General features: G+C 49.0%; 1 protein-coding gene across 1 annotated transcript; it reads left to right on the top strand.

The window, feature by feature from the left end:
* The first annotated feature begins 1,103 nt into the window (after positions 1-1,103).
* Positions 1,104-2,388, top strand: LOC123430345 (probable transcription repressor OFP9). Its single transcript, XM_045114211.1, has 2 exons — positions 1,104-1,265; positions 1,363-2,388. Exon 2 carries the CDS (start codon positions 1,404-1,406, stop codon positions 2,022-2,024), a length of 621 nt encoding a protein of 206 aa, XP_044970146.1. The 5' UTR covers positions 1,104-1,265; positions 1,363-1,403; the 3' UTR covers positions 2,025-2,388.
* The last annotated feature ends 8,431 nt before the right edge of the window (positions 2,389-10,819 follow it).

Raw genomic sequence — 10,819 nt, 5'->3', positions numbered from 1 at the left:
CTCCCTCCGTTCTTAAATATAAGTCTTTTTAAGAGTTTCACTAGTGGACTACATACGGATGTATATAGACATATTTTAGGGTATAGATTCATTCATTTTGCTTCGCATGTAGACATCTAATGAAATATCTTAAAAGACTTATATTTAGGTACGGAGGGAGTAGGTTTTAAAAAGGCCGAAGAATGGGCAAACACATTCCGTGGTCGTGGATGATTCTCTTGCAATTTGCGCGGCCACGTTCAGTGCAACGGTAAAAGAATAACACCTTTACGACGAGTGAACATTACGCATGCACCAAATGGAGCACCGATCGGGATTGAACATCCTGCTACTTGGTAACAGCACGTTACTACCGGACAAGAATGAAACTAGAATTCTGTTATCCGAACGAAGGGGGTGACAGTGAGACGATGCTGCCACTTACTAATTCCTTTGTTCGTCGATGGCCATGGCCATGAAGCTCCATCCATACACCATAGACAGGAAGCAAGCAAGCTGGCCGCCTACTCCACCGGTGGTTGGCGAAGCGACAGAGCACCACACGCGAACACCCTACCAGTACCAGCTTTGCTCCTCTAGCCGCTTGCCGAAAAAGGAAACAGGAAAAGAAAACTGAAAGAAACCGATGGAAAAGCAGATGGGGGAGCTTGCTAAAGCTGTTGACCGCTGCTTGATTGAATGATTGGCACGGCCACATGACGGCCACTACACCAGCCGGCCTTCTTTAGGTCCCTCTGTCTCCTCATCTTTAACTAGTCTGGAGTCGGATTAGGGTAGGGGCTGCTAATCAAGATTTTGGGATTTCAAACACGTGTCACTATATATGCTGTCAAACTGAACTCTGGCAGCTGAAAATGAAAGAACAGCAAGTCATTCCCAAGGGAAGTGATGAATATGATCTAGACCTCTAGATTCATCCGAGGACAGCGTGTGCTGCTGTAATGTAATTATGACATAAGTAGGTTTCACGTAATGGCGACTCGGGACCATCATTGAGACGTCTACGATTTTAGAAGGGGGTGATTAGTTTCACGTTTACGATTTGACAAGTGAGCTGATCCTGATTAAGAATGCCGTGGCTAAAGAGAAAGCAGTGTGTTGGAGATGCCAAGTTGCTGCTGGTCAGGGGACACCATGATCCTGCTACATCCTAAAGCTCAAGCTACGGAGCTTAATCAGCTACTCTACTTCTTTTCCGAGGCTTAAAAATTGCTTGATCCCGGAACCAAAAGGCGGCGCCTTTGATCGCTTTACAACCGCGCACGGTCCTCCTGTAGTTGTAGCGCCATGCATCTTGCTTACTACTACTACCACCACCCTAACGGGTTCGTGCACTTGTGTGTGTGCATTGTCCTCTTGCAGCCGCACGACGAGACGACGGAGCAGAGCGCGGAGGAGCGGCGATGATGCAGTTCTTCTCGGGCCGGAGCAAGCTGCGGCACAAGAATGGCGGCGGCAAGAACCAGGCCGGCGCCTCCACGGCGCCCAAGGCGAAGCACAAGGACGGCAGGTGCCGCGCGCTGTGCTGCGGCGCGTCGCGGCTCAGCGTGTCCTCGTCGACGTCCTGCTCGTCCATGGACGCGCCGGAGACGACGCGCGGCCGCATGTCCGACATCGCCCACGGGATGGTCCAGGCCAGGCTGCAGTCCATGACCGACGCCGCCTCCTCCGAGGGTCGGTATTCGGCGACGCGCCGCGGGACGGAGCTCGCCGACCAGCGCCGTCGCTGGCCGTGCGTCTGCTCCTGCGCCAGCGGCGGCGGCTGCTACGAGAAGAGCGCGCCCAAGCCGCGGGAGAGGAAGCCGTGCGTGGTGCTGGTGGCCGTGGACAGGCGGACCTACGAGCCACGGGAGGAGTTCCGCCGGTCCATCGCGGAGGTGATCGCGGCGAAGCGGATGGCCGAGCCGGCGGAGCTGCGGGCGCTGCTCAACTGCTACGTGTCCGTGAACGCGCGCGAGCACCGCGCCGCCATCCTCGACGCCTTCCACGAGGTGTGCACCGGCCTGTTCGCTTGCAAGGGCTGAAGACGCGTGCTGCCGGCGTCCATGCATCTGTCGTGCTCTCGCAGCCTCGCAACTTACGGGGAAGTGTGATTGTGTTAGCGTGATAAGTTAATTTTTGTTCCAACGGTGTTGCTCAGGACCGCTGCAATAATGATGTGCTCAAGCCTCACGCATATAGTGTGCCTATCTTGGGCAGTTTACCTCGTGTATATATTTCGCTGCTTCTTATGTTGATGACTGAACCTGTATCCAAGGCGAACGTCTCTTCCATAGGTGAAAGCTGGCAGTCATTGCTCTTTTCTGTTTTGGTAACTTTATGGATCTGCTGTATTTTCGTTCGATGTAGTAGAAAGGGGTGTTATGCTTAGCTAAAAAAAATGACTGAACCTATCCTCGGTTCAGATGTGGGTTTCACAATAAGTGAGTGCATGATCCACGTTGAGTTTGTTTGTCTGATTGAACTTAGTCACGCCGGCATACACATCCATGAATACACAACCTAACGTTAATACTCCCTCCAGTCCTTTTTAATCTGCATATAAGTTTGTGTCCGAAGTCAAAGTATCTTCACTTTGACCAAACTTATAGAAAAAATCATCAACATTCACCATGCCAAATCAATATTGTTAGACTCTTTATGAAATATAGTTTCATAATGTATATATTTGGTATTGTAGATATTGATATTTTTTAATATAAATTTGGTCAAACTTTACAAAGTTTGACTTGACCGAAATCTAATACGCACCGAAATCTAATACGCAGAGTAAAAAGGACCGGAGGGAGTAATAATTTATTACAGAGCCAATAGTGTGTTGTATTCCATTCGTTCGAAAATAAGTGACGTGGCTTTAGTTCAGTTGAGCAAAACAATCACTTAATTGATGAGTGAAAACCGACGATTCATAAACGACTTTTGTATTCTTGAATTCTGAATGAGGGCCTTAAAGAATGGGTCTGATGCGCGTTCGTCTAAGATCGGCCGGCTCACGAACAGTTAGATCTGATACAATTTATCGTCGAACGTGTTTGTCATGTTTGCAATATAGGTTGTGTTGTAGAATTTTTACGTAAAAAACGTCATGTTGTACAAAATATTTGTAACAAAGCTTATATTGCATATATAATTTTTACAACAGAGATAGTGTTGCAAACTTTTTTTTTACAACACAAGTTATATTGCAGAAATTTTCGACCGCGTCATCACATTGTTATATTGACACTACAATATTTCCGATGTTTCAGAAATAATGAGGATGTTGCAAAACCTTAAGGCTTACGGAGGGACTATCCGACACGTGCTTGGTTATTGATGAGGCGAATGCAAGGCATGAAATCGGCTGGATGATTCTAATCATTTCCCTTAAAGAATTGCTTCATAATTTTTTTAGAGAATTGTACAGCAATATTTACTTGGTGCAATGCTAGTATCGCATATGTGCTTGTGTTCTTGAATTGTGGATCAGCAACTAGTTACCTTTTTGAATCTAAATAAATCTAACAATCATGAAGATTCATTTAACCAAAACAACCAACAAAATCCTACAAACCAAACAAAATCAATTACTATAATCATATAAAGGGGAAAGAAACTTGATGAGAGTTTGACACGTAGCACTTCCATGATGTATTCGTGTAAAGACGCACATTTTGAACAGGAAAAGTGAGAAATAATTAAGATAAGGAGCAGGATTACTAAAAAGCCTTGATCATCAGGACACGACATGATTTATTCCTTGCTTTTGTACTACTAGTTCCTATTGCTGCGTGCTTAAAGGTGTCGGCCTCGTTAAGTTAATCTACTTCGCATCCTCAAATACTAGTTAAACGCAAGTTGCTGCAGTAACCACGACCGGTGGGATCAAGCTACCTCTCACCCGGATTTTTTTTTTCTTTTCTGAAACGGGCACGAAAGATTTGTCTAATTCATTAATTAAGGAGCAGTGAACATAGGCTTGCAACAAAATTACACCGATACTACTCACCCAACACGATGCTACTCAAGTGCTTTGCGCCAGCAAGCGCTCAAAGATTGGTTTCTTCTATGATACTTCCTTCATTCTTAAATATAAGTCTTATTAGAGTTTTCACTCGGAGACTACATACGAAACAAAATGAATGAATCTACGCTCTAAAGTATATGTCTATATACATCTGAATGTAGTCTCCCTAATAAAACTTATTAAAGAATTATATTTAAGAAACGGAGGGAGTATTTGCCAAAATCGTGGGTGGCGGTATAAATTTCTTGGAAAAAAACACAAACATTTTGCCTGTTCCATACGGTCCAATTGGCTAGCATGATAAGGCCATCCACTGCCTTGTGGCTCATGATGTCGCTACAATTCATACTGATCCATCGATCTTTCATCGTGTGATTCACCGCCTACCAGGTTAAATTAAGCCCTTTGAGGCCTAGTCATTCCTTGATCATTCTTCGAACGCACAAGGTGAAACGTCACCTGAAGATAAGTGAACAGATAATTTGTACTCAATCTTGCACAAAAGTCAAAGGACACAACTCACGCATGGAACTGTATAGACTATAGTCTACATTCACTGAGTTGAAATAAATGTTTTTTTTTAAACAACCGGCATCGTCCAAAGCTCCAAGGCTCTCGAAAGCACAGCTCTCCCTCTCGCGCCGCTGGCCACTCCGGCCGCGGCGGCCACCCACCCCGCATTCATGTCCGACCGGGGCTCGGCCAGATCCACTAGTCCCCCGCCGGCTCCTCGCAGCGCCTGCCTGCGCGGCCTCTCGCCCCGCGGTCCGTCGGTGGCGCCGTCATCAGGGCTCCCCTGGTCGGCGCCAGATCCGGTTTCCTCGCCGCGGATCCTGCTGCACGGCGAATGCTCCACCACGGGGTTTGCCGGTCCGTCCGAGGCGCTATCGCCTTTACTGCTCGACGGCCACATGCGGGTTTCGCGGCTTGGGGCTACTACCTCTGCCCCAGCGGAGACAGAGCTTCAACTGGCGCCTCGCATCAAATCAATCATCGTCGCCCCATCCCCGGAAGAGAGCGTTGCCATTTCGGGGAAGGATCCAGGCTGGATCGAGGTCAGCCATAGTGGAGGACGCCGCGCCTCCGCCGAACCACCGGTCCCTTCGAAGCTACCTGGGGTGCATCGGCCGGACCGTCGGCAGGCCTTCAATGCCGTTCATTGCATCATCTGTAGGAGGGCAGGGCACATCGGCTCGCGCTGCCCTCAGAATCCCAGGCTCCAAGGTCGGGGAGGCTCTGCTAGGAATAGGGTAGGCCCGGCTCCCCCCTCTCAGCCGCTGCACACCCGCCTCCGCCTCCCTCGGCCATGTCGTCGCATGCTCCTGCCATGCTCCACCACCTCGACTCGACGCGTCGCCCAGAGAGAGCCGCTCCGTCACCGTTCCCTCGCCAGCAGTCGACCAGGCGGTCTTCTTCCTTCGCAGCCACGCCGTCACTCTGTCGGCAGCCGACTGGGTCAACGCCACCTCTCCAATGGCAGTGGGAAGAGCCCTGGAGGCGGAACTCTCCGTGCCGGTGCACTCGCTGCGAGTCACGGCTCACCACCCCGAGCACTACTTCGTCATCTTCACGCAGCCGGTGCACCCAGTCAATGCAATGCGTCGCGGCTCCATTTGAGTTGACGGCGCCTGCTTCAACATCGCGTCTTGGCACGAGCACGACCACGCCACCTTTGACTCGCTTCTGCTGCACGTCCGCGTCGTCATTGAGAAGGTCCCGATGCAATTCTGGTCGGTGGAAGGGGCAGAGGAGATCCTGGGGAAGCGAGTGAGAGTCGACCGCCTGCACAGCCGGACTCTAGAGCGCGGCCACACAAAGACCTTCGCCTGCTGGGTCTGGACGAACGACGTCGCCAACATCCCCACCACGCACACGCTGGGGGTGCTGCCGCGCGTCGCGGGTCGGGTTGAGGAGATGGAGGGGTTCTCCCCCCGACAGACGCATTGCTCCACCGCCTGCGATGGCTGACTAAACCATGCTCATTCACGTCGACAGGATCGAGGACTGGACGCCACCCTTCCCGCGTTCCTCCCACTCGGGGCAGAGCGGCCTTCCTTCGTGCGACTCCGACGCCGCCGCCAAACCCTTCCCGGTAGTGGCCCCTGCTTCCTGGACCATGGGAGTGGAAGACGGACAGCGGACCGAGCGCCATCATCGCCCTGCTCGCGCTCCGGTTGCCGATCTGGGCTATCGTGGCATGCCACGGGGTGGCCGTTTGAGGGACCAAGACGGAGAAGGAGGCCCGGGGGGAGGCGCCCATCGATCTTGGAAGGACGTGCTCCTTCGACGTGGCCGCTCGCAGGCACCCTCCCGTGCTGCACCTCCACCGCGCCATCGTAGCCGCTCTCCGCCGGTGAGGCGCAGTTTGAAGGAGTCGGGAGGGCGGCGCCAGGGGGCTGGGAGGGCCCCCGCGACGGCGTGTCACCAGCCGCAGCAGCGTAGGGCTCGGCCCCCTCCACCACCACCTTCCAGACGGGCAGACTCTGAGGCCGCGGACAGGGTTGATGGCCCTGACGCGGAGGGCGACCACAGCGGGATCGACCCTGTCGAAGATTTTTTTCAAGACTGCGAAGAAGCCCACGATCGCCTCAGTCATCGTGGACAACATGGCGGTTGACGTCCACACTGCCGCGGAAGCCGTGGTCGCAGCCCCTCTCGAGTTCAACGAAGACCCGCTGCTCCACGCCTCTGTCGAGGCCGTGCAGCTCGACGCCTTCAGTCCTACCTTGTCGGCTGCTGCCTCCGACTTAGGCCAGTACAGCAGAGCTACCCCAATGTCGGCTCGCACTATGGAGGTGCAGCTCGGGGCGGTCACTGGCCGTGTCAGCCAGCTCGAGTTAGATGCGGCCGTGGACTAGCCAGAGACGCGCGCTCTCTTCCGCGCCAGCAAGCAGCCGCTGATTAGTCCTGCTCCTGCTCGGCGCCCCGTGGCGCCCCCCAAGAGCAGGGCATCTTCTACCCCGACACAGCACTGCGCCAGGCAGGCGGCCAATGATACGTCTCCATCGTATCTACTTTTCCAAACTCTTTTGCCCTTGTTTTGGATTCTAATTTGCATGATTTGAATGGAACTAACCTGGACTGACGCTGTTTTCAGCAGAATTGCCTTGGTGTTGTTTTTGTGCAGAAATGAAAGTTCTCGAAACATCCTGAAAATTGATGGAGAATATTTCTGGAAAATATGAAAAATACCTGCGCAAAGATCCATCGGAGGGGATGGGCCAGTGGGCCACAAGCCGTGTAGCCGCCCCCCCGGTGGCGGCTACCAAGCTTGTGGGGCCCACGTGGCTCTGCCGCCCTCAAACTCAGCTCTATAAATTCACTTTCGTCCCAGAAAAATCAAGAGAGAAGATTTCGTCGCGTTTGCGATACGAAGGCGCCGCCACATCGTGTTCTTCATCTGGAGGGCAGATCTGGAGTCCGTTTTGGGCTCCGGAGAGGGAAAATCGTCGCCATCGTCATCATCGACCTTCTTCCCTCTCCAATTCCATGAAGCTCTTCATCGTTGGTGAGTAATCTATTCGTAGGCTCGCTGGATGGTGATGAGTAGGATGAGATCTATCATGTAATCGAGTTAGTTTTGATGGGGATTGTTCCCTAGTATCCACTATGTTCTGAGATTGATGTTGCTACTACTTTGCCATGCTTAATGCTTGTCACTAGGGCCCAAGTGCCATGATTTCAGATATGAAATTATTATGTTTTCACCAATATATGTGTGTTTTAGATCCGATCTTGCAAGTTGTAGTTACCTACTATGTGTTATGATCCGGCAACCCGGAGTGACAATAACCGGAACCACTCCCGGTGATGACCATAGTTTGAGGAGTTCATGTGTTCACCAAGTGCTAATGCGTTGTTCCGGTTCTTTATTAAAAGGAGAACCTTAATATCCCGTAGTTTTCTTTTGGACCCCGCTGCCACGGGAGGGATGGACAATATATGGCATGCAAGTTATTTTCTCTAAGCACGTATGACGACACACGGAATGCATGCCTACATCACATTGACAAACGGGTGCTAGCCACATATCTCTCCGTGTTATAACTGTTGCATGATGAATATCATCCAAACAAATCACTGACCCATTGCCTACGAGTTTGTCCCACTGCTGCTGTTACTTGTTTTGCTCTGCTGCTGCTAATACTGTTGTTGCTGCTGTTACTTGCTTTTCTTTGTTGCTACTTGCTACTGTTGTCACTACTACTGTTCCTTGCTACTGCTGTCACTACTATTGTTCCTTGCTACTGTTGTTACTCGTTACACTGCTGCTACCTGCTACAATACTTTTTCTCGCGCCGTTGCCGGGAAAATACTATTTCCCGTCCACGGTCAACTTCTGGCTCCATTGATACGACAGTTAGGAATAGTCTGCCTTGTCAACAGATCGTATCTGGCACCGTTGTTATCATACTACTTTGCTGCTGATACTTTGCTTGCAGATACTAATCTTTCAGGTGTGGTTTAATCTGACACATTCAGCTGCTAATACTTGAGAATATTCTTCCACTTCCTCTCGGGCGAACCAACAAATTTGGGTTGAATACTCTACCCTCGAAAACTATCACGAACCCACGCGTTGGTGGGCCATTGCAAGACAATTTCTAATTGTTGAGCAACTGGGAGCAGTTCTGGCTCCGTTGCCGTGGAGGCATCAAGTCAGGAACACGTCAACAACATTTCCCTAGTGCCGTTGCCGGGGACTACTAGCAGCATTTTTTCTGGCGCCGTTGCCGTGGAAAGTTTTTCTATATTCTGTGAGTCATTTGTGATTTATATCTGTTGATCACTATGAAGAATCTGAAAGATCCAAAAACCAAAGTTTTGCCCTCAACTACGAGGGGAGGCAAGGAACTGCCATCTAGCTCTGCACTTGATTCACCTTCAGTTATGAGTAAGTTTGCGACACCACCTCGTGCTAGAAATCTTGATATGTTGCCTGTGCTTGATACTGCTAGAGATGCTATGCTTGATACTGCTAGAGATGTTATGCCTGATGATGCTATGCTTGATACTGCTAGAGATGCTTTTCCTGATGATGCTATGCTTGATACTGCTTTGCCTGATGATGCTAGAGATGCTATTTTGCCTGATGATGCTATGCTTGATACTGCTAGAGATACTACTTTGCCTGATATGCCACTAGGGGTATTCCTTGATGCTCATATTGCTAGAGTTACTGCCAATGCTCATGATGCTTCTGAAACTGCCGATACTACTGAGATAGAACCTGCTTTTTCTCCTGCTAGATCTAGCTCTCCTAGATATGAATTGCCTGATATACCTGAGGGTTATGTTATGGAGGGAGAGATAGCTGAGGATTTTCTTGCGTGTAAGGATGCCTATGACGCTGAGAAATTACTTCTCAAGTGGAAGGAAAAATCTCTGAAAGCTAGGATGAAATACGACCCGAAGTTTGCCACTTCACCTATCTTTATCACCGATAAGGATTATGAATTATCTGTCGACCCTGAGATAATCTCTCTAGTCGAATCTGATCCTTTCCACGGTTATGAGTCTGAGACGGTCGTAGCCCATCTTACCAAACTACACGATATAGCCACCCTTTTCACTAGTGAGGAGAAGATCCGCTACTACTATATCCTTAAGTTGTTTCCTTTCTCTCTAAAGGATGACGCTAAAGCCTGGTTCACTTCTCTTGCTCCTGGATGTGTGAGTAGTCCCCAGGATATGGTCTATTACTTCTGTGAGAAATATTTCCCTGCCCATAAGAAGCAAGCTGTCTTGCAGGAAATATACAACTTTGCTCAACTCAAAAAAGAGAGTCTCCCACAAGCTTGGGGGAGGCTCAACCACGTACAGAATGCTTTGCCTGATCACCCTCTTAAGAAGAACGAGATACTTGATATCTTCTATAATGGACTTACCGATGCTTCTATAGACCACCTAGATAGTTGTGTTGGTTGTGTTTTTAGGGAACAAACTATAGAACATGCTCAGATTCTACTGAATAACATCTTGATCAACGATAATGCTTGGACTATTCCCGAACCACCTCCTAAGCCAACTCCGAAGAAAAGAGGTATTCTATTCCTCAGTACCGAAGATATGCAAGAAGCCAAGAAATCTATGCAAGAGAAAGGCATTAGATCTGAAGATGTCAAAAATCTACCACCTATCGAAGAGATCCATGGTCTCGATAACCCGATACAAGTAGTAGAGGTGAATTCTCTACGTAGGTTTGATGAGAGTGATATTCCTTTTGACAAACCTGCTAGCCTATGTTTTGATGAATTTGACAACTTTGTTGCCAAACAACAAAGTTTCAATGATTATGTTAGCAGACCTTTGGAACAAAGTACTCGTATGCTTAATCATTTAAGTGCTTGTGTAGACAGAAATGTCAATGATCTGAAGCTTCTGAGTAAACATGCCTCTATGATTACTACTCAGGTAGAACAAGTACTTAAAGCTCAAAATGACTTACTCAATGAATTAAATGACAACTCTGTCAGAGTCATTACTAGAGGAGGCAAAATGACTCAGGAACATTTGTATCCTGAAGGCCATCCTAAGAGAATTGATCAAGATTCTCAAGGGATTAATGCTGATGCACCCAGTCATCCTTAGAAGAAGAATGATGATAGAAACCTACATGTCAGTTCACCAAATACTGTCACACCTGAAGAACCAAATGATATTTCTGCGTCTGATGCAGAAACACAATCTGGTGATGAACATGATGTTAGAATTATGCCCTAGAGGCAATGATAAATAAGTTATTATTATAATTCCTGTATCAAGACAATCGTTTATTATCCATGCTACAATTGTGTTGAATGAAGGCTTAGA

This window comes from Hordeum vulgare, chromosome 2H, assembly GCF_904849725.1.
Source record: "Hordeum vulgare subsp. vulgare chromosome 2H, MorexV3_pseudomolecules_assembly, whole genome shotgun sequence".
Lineage (NCBI taxonomy): Eukaryota > Viridiplantae > Streptophyta > Magnoliopsida > Poales > Poaceae > Hordeum > Hordeum vulgare.
This window is presented reverse-complemented; position numbering and strand designations above follow the sequence as displayed.

Bases quoted from the DNA above. Each gene is read 5' to 3' on its own strand.
- LOC123430345 (XM_045114211.1), top strand. From the start codon at position 1,404: ATGATGCAGTTCTTCTCGGGCCGGAGCAAGCTGCGGCACAAGAATGGC.